The sequence below is a fragment of the Triticum dicoccoides genome, chromosome 7B (genome assembly GCF_002162155.2).
Source record: "Triticum dicoccoides isolate Atlit2015 ecotype Zavitan chromosome 7B, WEW_v2.0, whole genome shotgun sequence".
Taxonomy (NCBI): Eukaryota; Viridiplantae; Streptophyta; class Magnoliopsida; order Poales; family Poaceae; genus Triticum; species Triticum dicoccoides.
The window spans coordinates 594,867,248-594,883,855 of NC_041393.1; the positions used below are offsets into that span (position 1 = coordinate 594,867,248).

At 53.1% G+C, this 16,608-nt stretch overlaps 1 protein-coding gene across 1 annotated transcript in view; it reads right to left on the reverse strand.

Annotated features, from left to right (window-relative positions):
* Positions 1-1,325, reverse strand: part of LOC119340451 (inositol polyphosphate multikinase IPK2-like) — a 2,343-nt gene extending 1,018 nt beyond the window's left edge. The window contains exon 1 of the mRNA XM_037612361.1: positions 358-1,325. Coding sequence (XP_037468258.1) covers positions 402-1,265 — 864 coding nt within the window. The 5' untranslated portion in view covers positions 1,266-1,325 and the 3' untranslated portion in view covers positions 358-401. The remainder of the gene's footprint in view (positions 1-357) is intronic.
* Between the last annotated feature and the right edge of the window lie 15,283 nt (positions 1,326-16,608).

The window sequence follows — 16,608 nt, forward strand, 5'->3', positions numbered from 1 at the left end:
AAGTGTTCATGTCCAAGCCAATTTCGCTTCCTTTATCTAGCTTCTCTACATGCAGAACCAATACTTTGGTTGCAAAGTCTTCGTGGCATCCTTAATCCTAACTTTGTTCAAGTCACAATATTCTATTCGATTATCCTCTTTTGAGGTTTGTGCAATCCCACCGATTTCATGACCACCATGACAGCAGAATCAATTCTTTCACAATTTCCTTCCCTCGTCAGAGAAGACAATGTACTAAGGACCATGAGCAATTTTGTCACTCCAGTTTACATTCTTTTGACTACTGACTCAGTATCTAGTACCAATAGCAGATCTGACAAAGCGAAAAGAACAATAAACAACGGCCTTAGATTTTACCTTTTGTACTGTATCAGCTCCCAAAGTAGAGTACCAGGATCTCCTCAGACCTGAACCGGAGGCGCCTTGTCAGAAGAGACAATGTCGTCTATGAACTTGATGAGGGAGCAGAGGCCGCCCAAGAAGTTGTGGTCGATCACCCCCTCGCTCTCCACCACATGCGCGAAGTCCACCAGCTTCACCCTCGGCGCGCCGCCGGGCGCGGTCACCGCGTTGGCGTCGTAGCTCAGCAGCACCGACGCCGAGTAGAAGTGGAACAGCGTCTGCACCTCGAACCACGCCTTGAGCTCGCGCAGCTGCGCCAGGACCCCGCCCTCGCCCCCGTACACGGCCGCCGCGAGCGCGCAGTCCTCGCCCCCGCCGTCGCCGCCGGCGGACGACACGTAGCGGCGGAGCATGCGGCGCACGCCGGGGATGTCCGTCCCCTTGAGCTCGGACCTGTCCGGGCGCCAGACGGCGCCGCTGGCGTCGGATACCATGACCCCCGAGACGCGGAAGCCGAGGAGCACGCTGGTGGAGCCGCGGTCCTTGGCGAGGCACTTGGTGACGTAGGGCTCCGGCGCGCGCGGGGGCCACGTGCAGGCGCCGATCTTGATGTCGGTGACGGAGGGCGCGGCGAGGCCCTTGAGGAGGTCGTCGAGGATGAGGTGCGGGTGGGACTCGCCGGGGGAGGCGGCGGTGGGGAGAAGGCGGGTGCCGTGGAAGCGCGGGAAGAAGGTGTCCCGGATGCGGGGCGGCACGTCGGGGTGGGCGGAGAAGGCCGTGTAGAAGGCGAGCTCCTGCTCGCCGCGGTCGAGGGCCTGCAGCGGCTTGTAGAAGAGGCCGGCGCCGTCGACGAGCGGCCCGAGCTTGTCGGGCGCCGCGCGGTGGCCGGCGACCTGGTGCTCCGGGGCGCGGAGATCGGACATGATGGCGACGATGCGGGGCGGGCGGCGGGTGGGTTGGTTGGGGAGGGGGAGGAGGGCCGCCACTCTCGAAGAGGCAAAGGGAGCCGGAAATCTCCGTGTTGTGCGATTTGTTTTGTCTCTATTTCTATGTCTCTACGCTGCGAGTTGACTTATTCCTTGCAGTGTTGCACGGCGGGTGCGGTGCCGACCTCCGCAATGAATCCTGGCGCATCGGCGGCAGTCGACATGCAGAACCGGATCCTGCATCGCCGTCGACATGTGCAGCTCTCTTCGCCTCGCTGCCTCGCTGCCTCGCTGCAGATTCAAGTTGGAAAGAGAGGCGAATCATGGTGCACCTGTAGGTGTCGTTTGCATCACGATAGATCACTGTGTGATCATGTGCACGTGAATCTCGATGGCATGACAGGATGGCCGTGCCCCGGCCCCAACCTTGCTACGGTGTCACTACATCGTCCTGTTATGGAACACGGATCTTGATATGTTTTAAGCCATGTCCGAGAGATATCTAGTCCTCCCAGTATATGTGGGCCAAGCTCAAAAACAAGTTTTTGAATACCTGAAAGACAGAATTTGGTAAAAGATCCAAGGTTGGCAGGAGAGGTTATTGTCCAAAATGGGGAAAAATGCCTTGATTAAAGCTTGTGCACAAGCGATACCGACCTTTGCAATGTCCTGCTTTGACTTGACAAAAACTCTATGTGAGGAGATTGGATCCAAGATTTGCCGTTTCTGGTGGGCAAAGCAAGAGAAAACCAGTACTATGCATTGGCTAAGCTGGGAACTCCTGACAAAACCAAAGAAGGATGGGGGGATGGGTTTCCGAGATATCTATGGCTTCAACCTAGCTATGTTGGCACGCCAGGCCTGGCGGATGCTAATAGCCCCGGAGTCTCTTTGTGCCAGAGTTCTAAAAGCTAGATATTTCCCAAACACTAGTATTCTGAAGGCAACGGCACACCCGGGGATCTCATACACCTGGAGAAGTATTTTGAAGGGGGTGGCGCTGCTTAAGGATGGCTTGACCTATCGAGTGGGGGATGGCAGCTCGATAAACATCTGGGCAAATCCATGGCTGAATCGGGAAGGGCAAAGGATACCTGCAACCCCTCGGGGTAATTGCCTTCTGACCAAAGTTAGCGAGCTTCTTGATCCGGACACGCATACTTGGGACGAGGTGCTGGTAAGAGATATTTTCCAAGATGAAGAAGCCACAACTATCTTAGCAACACCTATCAGGGAGGATTTTGAGGATTTCTATGCATGGTTCCATGATAACAAGGGCCAGTTTTCGGTGAAGTCAGCATACAAGTTGTATGTGCAAGAGCATGACTTACAAAGACCGGGGCCTTGAACCTGTCCACCATGGATGGAAATGGAAAGAGATTTGGTCGTTGCCTTGCCAGCCAAAAATTCAACATTTCTTATGGCGGTTTGCACACAACAGTCTCCCTTTGAAGAGTAGTATAAAACGGAGAGGAGTCGAGTGTGAAACCCTATGCGTTTGATGCAAGAGGCTTGATGAGGACGGGGCACACTTGTTTCTGCGATGCAAACAGGTCAGGAAGGTGTGGCGAGCGTTCCAACTGGAGCACCTAAGGGAGCGGCTTACCGCATGTAGGGGAGCCATGGAGGTGATGCATGAAACGCTTCGTCTACCTGAAGATAAAAAAACTGCTTGTTGCATGCCAACTGTGGAGGTGGTGGACATGGCGGAACAAAGTTAATGCAGGCGACAAGCATATTCCCCTGGACAGTCAACCTGTAGAGATCAGCCATTGGGCCTCTGACTCGCTGCAACTCGGCCGACAACCTCGAAGTACACAAGGAGCACAACCACCACAGGAGTGGACGAGGCCCGAGGGGGATATCCTGAAAATTAACTGCGACGGCGCCTACCATGCGGCACATGGTACTGGGGGCTGGGGGCTGAGGGCTTCATAATCAGAGACCATGCAGGGGACGTAAGGGGTTCTAGAGCTGGCCATCTAAAACATGTGGCGTCAGCACTGCAAGCAGAAGAAGAAGCATGTGCTGTGGCCATTGAGACGGCGTCCGCTTGGGGCATGACGTGTGTCCAAGTCGAGCTGGACAGTAAAGAACTGGTGAAGGCACTAACTAGCAGGGAATCAGACCTGGCGGCCGAAGGCATCATTTTCAGAGATATACGCGAGTTTGTCCGCTTGAACTTTAGCCAAATTTCTTTCTCTTTTGCCCCAAGGGACTGTAATGCCTTAGCTCATGCTGTTGCTGCCTTTGGAGCAAAGCGCCCAGCTGCTCGAGAGATATGGCTTGAAGCCCTCCCAGATGATGTATGTTCGACGGACCAGTAGCCTGGCTGGACCTGGTTAATGTATGGAATCGTAGTGTTCCATTTCAAAAAAAAAGGCGTTCGCTAATGATGTGTTTGGTAGACTGCATAGAGCCGAACCAGTCTCGGGCGGGATGAAAATGTGTCATATGATTGTGTGCAAGTAGGCCTGGATCACATTTGCATGAAACTTAAAGCATCTCAGAGTCTGACTCGTTGGAAATACTCGAATCGGCCGTTTTCAGCCAGCCGGGCTGACTAGGGTGCAAAAGCTGGTCCTGGCATAAGGCACGATGCAAGGGGGATTCGGTCAGAGATGGCGGGAGAGGGTAATTGGCGGAGGTGGGATGGCGCGAAATATACCCTACCCCCTCCCCCCCTCACATTTACTCGCTCACCCTTCACTCTAGGATAAACCATCCTATGTTCTTGGCACCGACGGCGGCGACGACTCAGATCTGCGGTTGCAGCGTTGGCGGCAGCACTCCCCGGCAGCGGCAGCTGCTTCTCTTCTTCATCTTCGACTTCGTCCGGGCATCCTCGTCTCAGCCATGCCCCCCCTCCCCCCGCGCGACCCCGAAGCCGGTAAACTCTCCCGCCCCCTCCTTTGTTAGATCGTTCGATAGGACCGTTTAGGGTTGATTGCGCCATTGCTGGCCGCATCATGGATGTCACTTAGGTTGTGCATGAACCGATGAAAAGCTTGTAGTTCAGGCAGCAGCGGTGATAGCTGTGGTTCAGGCCTGGATCTTGTTGGTCCATAAGAGATATGTTTATCAGAATGAAATACCTCTCATCCAATATGATCCGATGTTAATTCAGGATCAAGAGAGGATAGAGAATCTGAACTACATCTAGAACTGCAATGACATAGAAGCTCTGTGGATGCTTAGAATGAAAAGAGCACCTTTCTCAAGGCTTGTGCAGACGTTCAGAAGCAGGGGGATGCTAGAAGATAGCATCCACAACTCTGTGGAAGAGGAAGTAGCCATGTTCCTCCATGTTGTTGGTCATAACCAGAGGTTCAATGTTATACACAGCACCTTCAGGAGATCAATGGAGACCATCTCCAGGTACTTCAAGCAAGTGATGTATGTTGTTGGGGAACTCGGAGGAGAGATGATCGTGTCACCAACCGGCCGGACTCCTACCAAGATTAGCACTAGCCCAAGATGGTATCCATACTTCAAGGTGAGCACTGACAGTATGTAGATCATGCCTTGATATGCTCTTGATGTTCTGCTGTAGCCATAACACCATCTTGTAATGCCATTTCAAGATCACATTGGGGCAATAGATGATACTCATGTCACTGCCAGAGTGTCAGGGTCTCAATCTGCAACACATAAAGGGAGCAGCACTACACAAGCCACAATGTACTTGTCGCTATTGACTTTGATATGAAGTTCACATATGTTCTGGCCGGCTGGGAAGGATCAGCACATGATGCTAATATTCTAAGTGACAGCATGTGTAGACCTGATGGCACCAACATACCAGATGGCAAGTTCTACTTAGGAGATGATGGCTCTGCATGTCAGCCTAGTGTTCTTCCACCCTTCAGAAAAACCAGGTACCACATGCACGAGTTCTTAGGTAGGAAACTATCCTAGAACTTCTCAGGAACTATTCAATCTCAGACACTCCAGTCTTAGAGTAATGTTTGAGGGGGGCATTTGGAGCTTTGAAGAATATGTATAAGATTCTGGATCAGAAGCCATTCCACCCTTACCCTACCCAGGTTAAGCTTGCTCTTACATGTCACATCATTCACAACTGGATCCTACAATGGGGTTGTGATGAACTTGTGCCGGAGGAGGAAGATGTGATGCCTGATGACGTGATCAGCTTCGGCCATGGTGTGGAGGCATTTGACAATGAAGCATGGAAGAACAAAAGGGTGGAGTAGGCTCACTCAATGTGGGATAACAGAGGTCAAATAAGGATTTGAAGAAGAATAAGAAGAAGAGGCAGAAACACAAGAAAAGAAGAAGAAGAAGAAGCAAATCAGCAAAAGAAGACGACGAAGAAGAGGAAGAGGAAGAGGATGGACTTCCACCTAGTTAGGATCGTTGAACTTTCTTCTATTCAACCATATTGGCTCCTAATAATTTGTACTGACATTTGCTACTAGCTAGAATAAACCTCCATTTGTTTCCTAGCTAGGACAAGACGATGTTGTGTGTATGTGGTAAGGTCACCACTAGTGAGAAGTGGTGATCACACCTTATGACGTTTGCAACCAAACAACGTGTTGTTTGTCTAATAACAGCGACGCATGCAACCAAACATCATGGTAGAAATTGCTCCCCTCATGCATGGAGCCTAATGCAGGCAACCAAACTACATGCAGTTGTTGCTTTTTAGCCTACATTAGCTCAAACAAGCCCAACCGATACAAGTATGCAAAATGCCCTAAAAGAGATATGTGAACCAAATGCATCCTAAGAAATTTGCTCGGTGTGAACGTCTGGTGTTTGGCAGCTAGGGGACGCGGTTGTGCGTGTGCTGCTGGACTATGAAGCAATAGTGCGCTTGGTGGCGTGATGTGTGTTGCTCAAGAGTACCGGCCAGTGAGCGAAGCACGGCGGCGGCGCCTCCCGGCATGACACAGTGATACGCCCTTGACCAGCTATATCGAAACAATGGTGGTGCCCAATGTGGCAGCGATGCCCTCCGGTAGCACGACGACTATGGCCTTCAGCCCCGGGGGGACGTGCATCAAGGCGTCCGGGCCTCCAATGCGAGGCGTGGACGTGCTCTCCCCTGGAACGACATCATTGGCCTCCCCTCGACATTAGTTATGGGGCAGTCCCCGCTTCTCAACACGTCTCCATGCGACGGAGGCCAAGTCTCATGGAATAGTCACGGCAGATGTCCTAGCAAAAGGACTTAGTCGTGGAGCCATCTCAACTAGGTAGTTTAAAGGGGTTAAACGGGACAAAGGACATTGGAGTTTATACTAGTTCGACCCCTTGTGGTGAAGGTAAAGGCCTAATCCAGTTTGAGGTGGTATTGCTTATGTCTCGATTACCAGGGAGCGAATCTGCTTAACCTAGCTTTCGATCTGTTGTCTCTTGCCCTGAACCGTCGCCAGGTCGTCCCTTTATATAGATAGGTTGATGTCCAACGGCTCTCGGAGTCCCGACCAGCTCATAGACAACATGTCCGGCTCGGTGATTCTCTATACATGCCTTACAATACAAGTCTTATACATAAGGCGGTTTATTTCTATGGGCCTTAAGTCGCCCCTGGGCCTTGGGCCCTTATCTTTAACCGGCATCTTCAATATCCTCATGGGCTTCATATGATGAATCGCCATAGGTATAACCCGGCCCCTCCTGGGTGGGTCATACCTAATAGTTATATCCCCAACATTAGGCCCCAGGTTGATTTGAACTGGTTCATGTCAATCTTCAACACTTAGAAAAATCTTCCCTTCCTTATTTCTGCGAGAAATTCATAACCCAGCATGACGCCATCTCCTGGAATTGCGTTAACCCGCCATGATGTCACCTGTCATTAATTCGCACAATATCCAATATATCTCAATGAATCTTTATCTTACTAACCGTCCCGAGAATCGAGGCGCCTGGGCGGCTGGATAACCATGTTTTGTCATCCTTGTTTTTCGCACCCATTTATTATCCTTTCCTTATAAATAGTCACGGACGGCCTCTTTCTCATTCTCCCCTCTTTCCTTTATCTTCCTCCTCTCGCGACTCTCCTCCCGCTCGAGCTCCGCCACCGCTGCGAAGCACACTGCCCTCCTCGTCATTGGCCGCTGCATCAACCTGATTCGGACCAGAGAAACTCTGGCGCTCCACCGTAGTCTGATCTACATCTGTAAGTGCTCCTCCTCCAATGCTCCAGATTGCATTAGGGTTTCGGTTGTTCTTCGTGTTCTTCGTAGTTCTTCAACCGTAGCACCTTTTGATCTGAAGACGGCATAAAACTTCTGCGGTAGTAGTTTTACTGTCGGTGTCAAAACCGGTGGATCTCGGGTAGGGGGTCCCAAACTGTGCGTCTAGCCGTATGGTAATAGGAGACAAGGGACATGATGTTTTTACCCAGGTTCGGGCCCTCTCGATGGAGGTAAAACCCTACTCCTGCTTGATTAATATTGATGATATGGGTAGTACAAGAGTAGATCTACCACGGGATCAAAGAGGTTAAACCCTAGAAGCTAGCCTATGGTATGATTGTTGTTCGTCCTACGGACTAAAACCCTCCGGTTTATATAGACACCGGAGAGGGCTAGGGTTACACAGAGTCGGTTACAATGGGAGGAGATCTACATATCCGTATCGCCAAGCTTGCCTTCCACGCCAAGGAAGGTCCCATCCGGACACGGGACGAAGTCTTTAATCTTGTATCTTCATAGTACAGGAGTCCGGCCAAAGGTCATAGTCCGGTCATCCGGACACCCCCTAATCTGGGGCTCCCTCAGTAGCCCCTAAACCAGGCTTCAATGACGATGAGTCCAGCGCGCAAATTGTCTTCGGCATTGCAAGGCGGGTTCCTCCTCCGAATACTTCATAGAAGATGTTGAACACAAGGATAGTGTCCGGCTCTGCAAAATAAGTTGCACATACCACCGTAGAGAGAATAATATTTGTATAAATCTAATCTGCTAACGTATTTCGTAGCGTGACATCATGCCACGACCAAGCCTTTATTCAAGTCGTTTTACTGTCCTACCTCAGCGCGTTTAGCGAGGGGGTTTCCTTGGCACGTCTAGTCAAAGCAGAGATCGTGTCCCCTTATTCCGGGATTCTCATCAATACGGGCGTGGGTAACCCAACTGTGCCATTAATCACGGCGCTTGGGAGATAAGCGAGTTTTACCAGACTGGCGGGGGCACATAGTTTCGGCCGCCCATATAAGGGGATAAAGATCCACCCTTTCCATCTACGCCTTCTTCCTCCTTTGCTTATCCATTTCCGCGCACTCGAGCTCCAGCGCCCAAGTCCGCACTTCCCACCTCAACCTTCTCCAGCCATGTCCGGAGCGGGAGGCAGGTGGATGGCCTCCTCCATTACGGAGAGGCACATCAAAAAGTTGAGGAAGGCCGGATACTTGTCCAACGACATTGCGCACCGGCTCCCAGATGAGGGGCAACTCATCCCCACCCCCAGGCCTCATGAGAGGGTGGTGTTCCTCCCCCATTTCCTTCGCAGACTGGGCTTCCCACTCCACCCATTTGTCCGGGGGCTCATGTTCTACTACGGCCTGGATTTCCACGATCTGGCCCCGAACTTCATCCTCAACATCTCGGCGTTCATCGTCGTGTGTGAGGTCTTCCTCCGCATCAAGCCCCACTTCGGCTTATGGCTAAAGACCTTCAATGTCAAGCCGAAGGTAGTGGGCGGCCGGTAAGCGGAGTGCGGAGGCGCCATGGTGGGCAAGATGCCCAATGTCACATGGCTCGAGGGCTCCTTTGTGGAAACCATCAAAGGGTGGCAATCAGGGTGGTTCTACATCACCGAGCCGCGTGACCCTGAATGGGCAGCGGCCCCCGAATTCCAATCTGGCATCCCCACACGGCTCACCTCCTGGAAAGAGACGGGCCTGTCGTGGGGTAATCCGGAAGAGGTGACCGGACTCCAAACCTACGTCCAAAACCTGGTGGACAAGAAGGTTAAACTTGTCAACGTATTCCAGGTCATGCTCTTCCGCCGGATCCTCCCGTGTCAACGACGGTCTTTAAACTTGTGGGAGTTCGACCCGGCCCAGCACCAAACTTTGTCCAGGATCTTCGACACAACGCACGAAGACGCTTGGAAGGTGTTATTCAAGAGCTCCGTGGTTCCCCCTCCCATCACCGAGGATCGCGGTTCTGCGCGAAGCGCCAAGCCAGCACAGTAAGCTTTGTTTTACCCTTTACAGGACACTTGTTTTCCATAGTTTGACTCTATGCGGGATCTAAGCTCCCGCTCCTTTGACAGGACTGGAAGAAGACGTCCGAACAGATTGATTGTCCGGCTCCTTTGCCCGAAGGCCCAGCTGATGCATGCTTGACGAAGCTACTGGTCCCGACACCTCATGTGGTGCCGGAGAAGAAGGCCACGGGAACTCGAAAGAGTTCCCGGTGCCTGGTGGTGTCGGACTCATCGCCCGACAACCTTGAAGCGCACTCCTTCTCCGAAGACGAGGAGGAGGAAGAAGAAGCCTCTCCCCCTCCAACGGGGGGAGGAAAGAAAAGGAAGGCCGCCCCAACTGGGGAGGCTGGAGGGTCCAAGAAGGGGAAGACCCTTCTTCCGGACTACGCCACCGACGCCGAAGACGGCAGAGAGGAGTGGCCATCCAGGGCCAAGCCCCTGGCAACATCGTAAGTATCCGGATACCAGAATAACTCATGGCGTTCCTTTATCGCACAGTACCTTCTGACGCCAAATATAATTATGCAGTCCGCCCAAGGCTCGGCTCGACGCTTCGTCGAGCGGCTCCCTGGATTCGTCGGATGTGAATAGTCTTTCACTCCCGACGGCTACCTCCCCTCACCCTACGGACGATGCTGAGGTGGAGTCCCAGAAGGGGTTAAGCCAGGAGGAGGTGGTCCTGGAGGTGCCGCAAGGCGACCTCCCGGACTCCAAGCACAAAGGGGAAAAACCACAGAGGGATCTAAGTCCGGCCCTGGGTCGGACACCGCACCGGAACCTTCAGTGGTTCCGGAGTCCGGCAGGCGGCCCCCTCGTAAGAAGGGCAAGCCTACGACACCGGTGGCTTCCGTCCAACCGGAGGCACCAGACAATTTGCTGGAGATGCTTAACGACACCTCCATCCACGAGGAGCACCGCGCTATTATGAGTGCGGTGATCCAGAAGGTTCAGTCCGCCAAGAGCGGGCTGACAGAAGCCTGTGCCAGCCTTCTAACAGTCTTTGAGGTATCTGTTTAAGACATGTAAAAATATTACGGCATAGACAGTAGCCCCTGATGCTCAGTTTGGTGGTCGGAAAGAAAAGCCGGACTGAGGATCTAAAAAGATATATGCAGGAGTCTAACATAAATATGTCAATATGGGAATGCAGGCTGCGCTGCTGACCTCTGCCGCACTGACTGCGGAGGTCGATGCATTGAGGCAGAGCCTCGAGCGGTCCGAGAACGAGCTCGGCCTTGCCAAGAAGCAGCTCGAGGACAAGGAAGGTAGGTAGTACCTGATGTAAGTATATATAAAAATACCTGGTTGCAAATAGTGACAGGACCAATGTGAATGTTTACAGGGGCCACAACCAAGGTGGCGACCCTGAAGGAAGCACTGTCCAAGGCCGAAGACAATGCGGCCATGGAGTGCACCGAGCGAGAGAAACAAGAGGTGCGGGTGGCGGAGGTGCGGCAAGAGCTCAATGCTCTTGTGAAAAAACACAAGAGTTTAGAGCTTGACTCAAAGACTCGAGAGTCCGAGCTTGCCTCGGCACTTGCAAGCGCCAAATTTGCCAAGGCCGAAGCCCAAAAAACCCTCCAGGAAATTGAGGCGATGAAAAATATAGCGGCGGGTAAGGCATTCTTTATGCAAAGCAAGCATGTGAAAGTAAATTACCTATTACTTACCCGAGTCCGGAGCTCTCCAGGAGCATTCGCAGATCTGCCCCACAGTGTGTCCGACGTCGCCGCATTCTACCAGGCCGAGGAAGGGAGCTCGACGGAGAAGGTGTTCTGGTCCCAGTATGCTGAGGCCGGACACCCGGTGCCCCTGAGCGACCAGCTGAAGCAGCTGGTCGAGCTCCATAAGGCAGCCTAACAGGCCATGAAGGGCCTTATAGGCCGGCAGTGGCCTGGGGAGGCCATGCCTGGGAGCTACTTTGCGCTGGTGAGGCGGCTGGTGGATGCCTGTCCATGGCTTGAAGTCATCAAGCGCTCCTTATGCATCGAAGGCGCTGTCGTGGTTCTAAGCCTGACAGTAGAGTGGGGGGTAGGTATGGAGAGGCAAGGTCCTAGCTATGGAGAGGTTGTAAACACAAGGGATGTACGAGTTCAGGCCCTTCTCGGAAGAAGTAATAGCCCTACGTCTCGGAGCCCGGAGGCGGTCGAGTGGATTATGAGTATATGAGTTACAAGGTGCCGAACCCCTCTGCCTGTGGAGGGGGGTGGCTTATATAGAGTGCGCCAGGACCCCAGCCAGCCCACGCAGGAGAGGGTTTAAGGTGAGTTAAGTCTGGGGCGTTACTGGTAACGCCCCACATAAAGTGCCTTTACTATCATAAAGCCTACTTGATTACAGGCCGTTGCAGTGCAGAGTGCCTTTTGACTTCCCGGTGGTCGAGTGAGTCTTCGTGGTCGAGTCCTTCAAGTCAGTCGAGTGTGTCCCTCGTTGGTCGACTGGAAGGTGACGTCTTCTAAGGGTGTCCTTGGGTAAGGTACTTGGATCAGGTCCATGACCCTACCCTAGGTACATAACCACATCATTAGCCCCCGAATGGATTGAGGCTTCGAGTGAGGAAGGAGTTGATGTTGTTTCCGATTAACCTTTGCGCTCTGGTCGCGCGTTGTCCTGGACCAAAGAATCTCTTCGCCGACAGGGAGCAACTTGCCTTCAGTCGACTCGATCCATTCTATTTTTGCGTCGAGTGATCTTTCGGACTTCGACGATCTCCGAGCGACGGATCGCTGGAAACACCGCGTCTGACAGACTGATTTGCTGTTCGCGGATTCCGCGGGATGCGAAATTTGGGGACGCGCGCGAAGCGGGGCGGACCGCGGCGTTTGGATGGGACGGGGCATAGACGCCTTGATCTCCGTGCCGCCTTTTTCGCCACGTATCCCGTCTGCATAACTGCTCCCAGATATGATTAGATCGACGGGCCCACCTGTCATCCACTCGGAAGGAACCTTATAAATGTGCCCGGCGAGGATTTCTGTGCTGCGCCTCAGCATTCTCTCCCTCTCTCTGCTTCCTTCTTCCCCGCCCAGCGTGCTCGCTCTTGCCCCCGCACCACTTCCCTTCGCGCATCTCGCCGGCGACCATGGCCAAGGAGAAGACGGCGGCGCTGGAGCGTGCAAAGAAGGCATCGGCGTCGGAGAAGGCGAAGGGGAGATCCACCAGCCGCGGAGGGTCCTCGTCCAGATCCCGCCTGCCGAAAGGCTGGGTCCAAGGAGACTGGATCCAGTCGACCATCACAGAGAATGACCTCCTCGACATGGCCAACGAGGGCTTGATCCCTCATGGAGCTGCGAGGCTTCCGGGGAAGGAGTGGCAGCCTCAGCCAGAAGAGGGTGAGTGTGTGCTTTTGGCCACCCATGTTGATCGTGGGTTTTCCTTGCCGCCGAGTGTTTTCTTCCGTGGCTTCTTGAATTTCTTCGGGGCGCAGCTCCACCACTTTACCCCAAACTCCATTGCCTATCTTGCTGCGTAAGTGTCCATGTGTGAGGGTTTCTTGGGCTGTCGACCGCACTGGGGTTTGTTCAAACATATATTCACGTGTCGCTCTCAGACCGTGAAGAAGGCGAGCCCAGGTGATGAGAGAACCCGAGTCGTCCAAATGTGTGGGGGTCTGGGGATCCAGGTGAGGAATAAGAGCACCTTCCCGCCCATGACCTTTCCCGAGTCGGTCAGAGGTTGGCAGTCGACCTGGTTCTACTGCCGGGACCAGTCGACGCCGGGGCAGTCGAGTGGACTCCCACAGTTTACCATGGACCGAGTGAACAAGCCCTCCTCTCTGAAGTTGATTCCGGAGGAGAAAGCTGATGTGAAGATGTTGATGGAGCGCGTGGTGCAGTTGGTTCGGGAGGGAGTGACGGGCATGGACCTCTTGGAGGTCTTCCTCAGGCGTCGCATCCAGCCTCTTCAGTTCCGGAGCCACTGCATGTGGTTGTACTGTGGGACCGAAGACGAGACTCGAGTCCATCCAGAAGCAGTCGACGATGTCACTCTGGAAAGATGGATGGTAGCCGTTACCGGAAACAAAGACAACCCACGCGGAGCCAGAAGGATTCCTCCACTCGACCACAACAGCGATCCAAACAAGGTACATTTGCTCTGCCCTCCACTGCGTTCTTGTCGCATTCATTTCTGTTTATCCTGCCGACTGGTCGACTGATCCTTGTCTTGATATCTGCTAGGCTCTCACCGAGCTGTACTCGATGCCCAATGGGGCACAAACTCCGACTGAGGAGGGTGAGGCGAGCGGGGGTGAGAGCCAGGAAGAGGAGGAGTGGGACTCGGACGTTGCAGGGGATGACGACGACGATGATGATGACGACGGCGATGACGATGACGTTGAAGACGAGGAGGAAGAGGAGGTGGAGGTCGTACCACCGCGCTCGGAAAGGCGGTCGAAGCTTGTCCACGACCCTTCAACCGAACGTGGTAAGGGGGTTGCGACCACTACTCAGTCGACCAAGCGCCCCCGGACCATCTCTCCGGTGCCGACTGAAAAGGCGCCGAAGCAGCCCAGGGCGGCCTCGTCGAAGCCGATCAAGCTCCTGCCGAAGATGAAGGTGTCCATGCCTACCATATCAGGGTAATCGTGTCGTTTGAATCTTCTCATTTTGTGTGAACTTTGTCTCTGGTCGACGCTGAAGTTAGTCGACTGATCCTTTGGAGTTGCAGTGCTGCTACTTCTGAAACCTCGGCCCGGGCTGATGACCACGAGATGGAGGACGCAGCAACTTCGAACCCAGGTACTGTATTCTTAACGCCATTCTTAGTCGACTGACTCGCGATCTCTGATCCTGATTCTTCTCCGCAGCTCCACCCAATACTGTTATCAATCTTCCTGATGATGATGAGGATGAAGAGCCGCTGAAGCGCAGGAGGAGTCGGAAAGCGTCCGCCAGTAAGGTGCCTCAGGATGTGATGGCGCCTGAGATTCTGACTGTGGAGGAAGAGAACACCACTCGACACACGGTGTCCTTCGCAAATCCACTGACGAGTGCTCAGCAGCCCTCCCTCTTCACGACGCACCACGTCCCAGAGGACCAAGCTGGCGCAGCGAAGGAGGCGATACGCCAGGCGGGACTCATGATGGAGCAGCTGAAGACCATCCGGGACGCGAGCCAGGCAGCTTATGACGCCAGTTCTGCCCTCCAAAGCAATGTTCAGGTCAGTCGACCACCGTTTGTTCCGTTGGATATGCTGCCAAAAACTTTTCCTTTCCGGAATTTATAGTAGTCACCCACTGGGTGTTGTCGATTGAGCTCCGTATTAGCGGGGGCACGCTGAGTGCACCCGCTGGGTGTAGTCCCCAAGGCTAAGGTCGACTGCTGGCAGTCGGCCTTAGGCTTTATAATTTCAGTCTTTCTGTCATTGGACCGGTCGACTGGTCGACTCTGTCTTTAATAGGATTAGTGGGGGCACGCTGAGTGCACCCACTGGGTGTAGTCTCCAAGGCTAGGGTCGACTGCTGGCAGTCGGCCTTAGGCTTTATGACGTCAATCTTTCTGTCAGTCGACTATGTCGACTGGATTTCACAAACCGGTGGGGGCACGCTGAGTGCACCCACTGGGTGTAGTCCCCGAGACTGTGGTCGACTGCTTGCAGTTGATCACAGTCTTAGAGAATGCATCTCGCACTTTTTTTTGAGGTCGACTGGTCGACTTTGTCTTCAACAGGATTAGTGGGGGCACGCTGAGTGCACCCACTGGGTGTAGTCCCCGAGACTACGGTCGAATGCTTGTATTCGGCTGTAGTCTTAGAAACGTGAGTTTTCCCTTTTTCACTCAGAAGTGAATTATATTTGACATTTAGTCGATTGGTTCTTCGCAGAACTCTTGTGATCTTGTGGCTCGCTACTCAGAGCTGGAACACAAGCATACTCAAGTCGAGCTGAGCTTGAAGCTGGTTCAGGAGAAGCTGACAAAGGCAAAGGAGGAGACCGAAGGTATGTTTGGTGAGACCCTGACGACTACTTTTCCCCTTGCTTGTTTCAAAATCTGATCTTGCTGTAACTTGCAGGTAAGGTAAGGGAGGCCCAACAGAAGAAAGACCTTGAGCTAGCTGAGAAGATCAAGCTTGCTGACGAGAAGTTAGCTTCAGTCACCAAGCTCGAACAAGACAATACCAATCTGAAAGCTGCTCTTGGGATTGCCAACAAGGAGGTCAGTCGACTGAAAACTGATAAAGCTGCCCTGACCGACCAAGTCACCAAATTGACTGGGAAGAACACTGATCTGGAGGCCTTCCTGAGTGGACTTGCCAAGAAGCTGTTTCTTATGCTTGAAGGTAAACCTCTATGCTTGGCAGACGTTTCCAATTGTGATTTTTCCATTCGACCATCCCCTTGACTTAGTGATCAGCCTTGCAGAATTTTGTCAAAACTTTGAAGAAGAAACTAGCCGGCTGGAGCCAAACCTCGACCCCGTCAATTCTCCGGTGAATGATGAAGTTGCCATGGATGTTCTCCGACTGGAGTCCCGTGTTGCAGCTGTCGTGGACTATCTCGCAAGACTGAAGGCTGCCACATCTCGCATCGACTCGACGCTCTGGCCTGAGGAGACACTTTAGAATGATCTTGAGTCGCTGATGGCCTGGTTGAACACGATCCCTGGTCGAGTGCAGGAATGGAAGAAGTCCTCGGCTCGGTGTGGTGCAGATGTTGCTCTGTGTCTTGCCCGAGTCCACTGTAAGGATGCACGAGAAGCGAAGCTGGCGGCTCTTCGGGTGGCCAACACCAAGAAACACGACTTCAGGTCCTTTATGGAAACTTTCCTTGCAGCTGCCACTCGGATCGCCGACGGGATCGACCTTGATGAATTCGTTGCACCTTCCAGCCCTCCACAGGAGGGGTAAAAAACTTCTTCTGGCTCGACGCTTTAAATTTGCCTCGGTATGCCGAGTGGAATTGTAACCGATAAACCTTAACAGGCTTAACGCCTGAGCACTCTCGGTTCCTTTAGATATCGATTCAAACTTGAATTTGGTGCTTGAATACGATTGCTTTTGGCTCGAAATGTCTTTTGCAGGTTCAAAGCAAGGCGCCTTTATTGCAATCGACTTATTCTTCAGTCCTACTTAGGCGAGCACTGGGCTGCAGCTAAGCCTCCGGGTGAAAGTCTGCTTACCACTCGGTAGGATTTTGATAACTTAGGCGAGCACA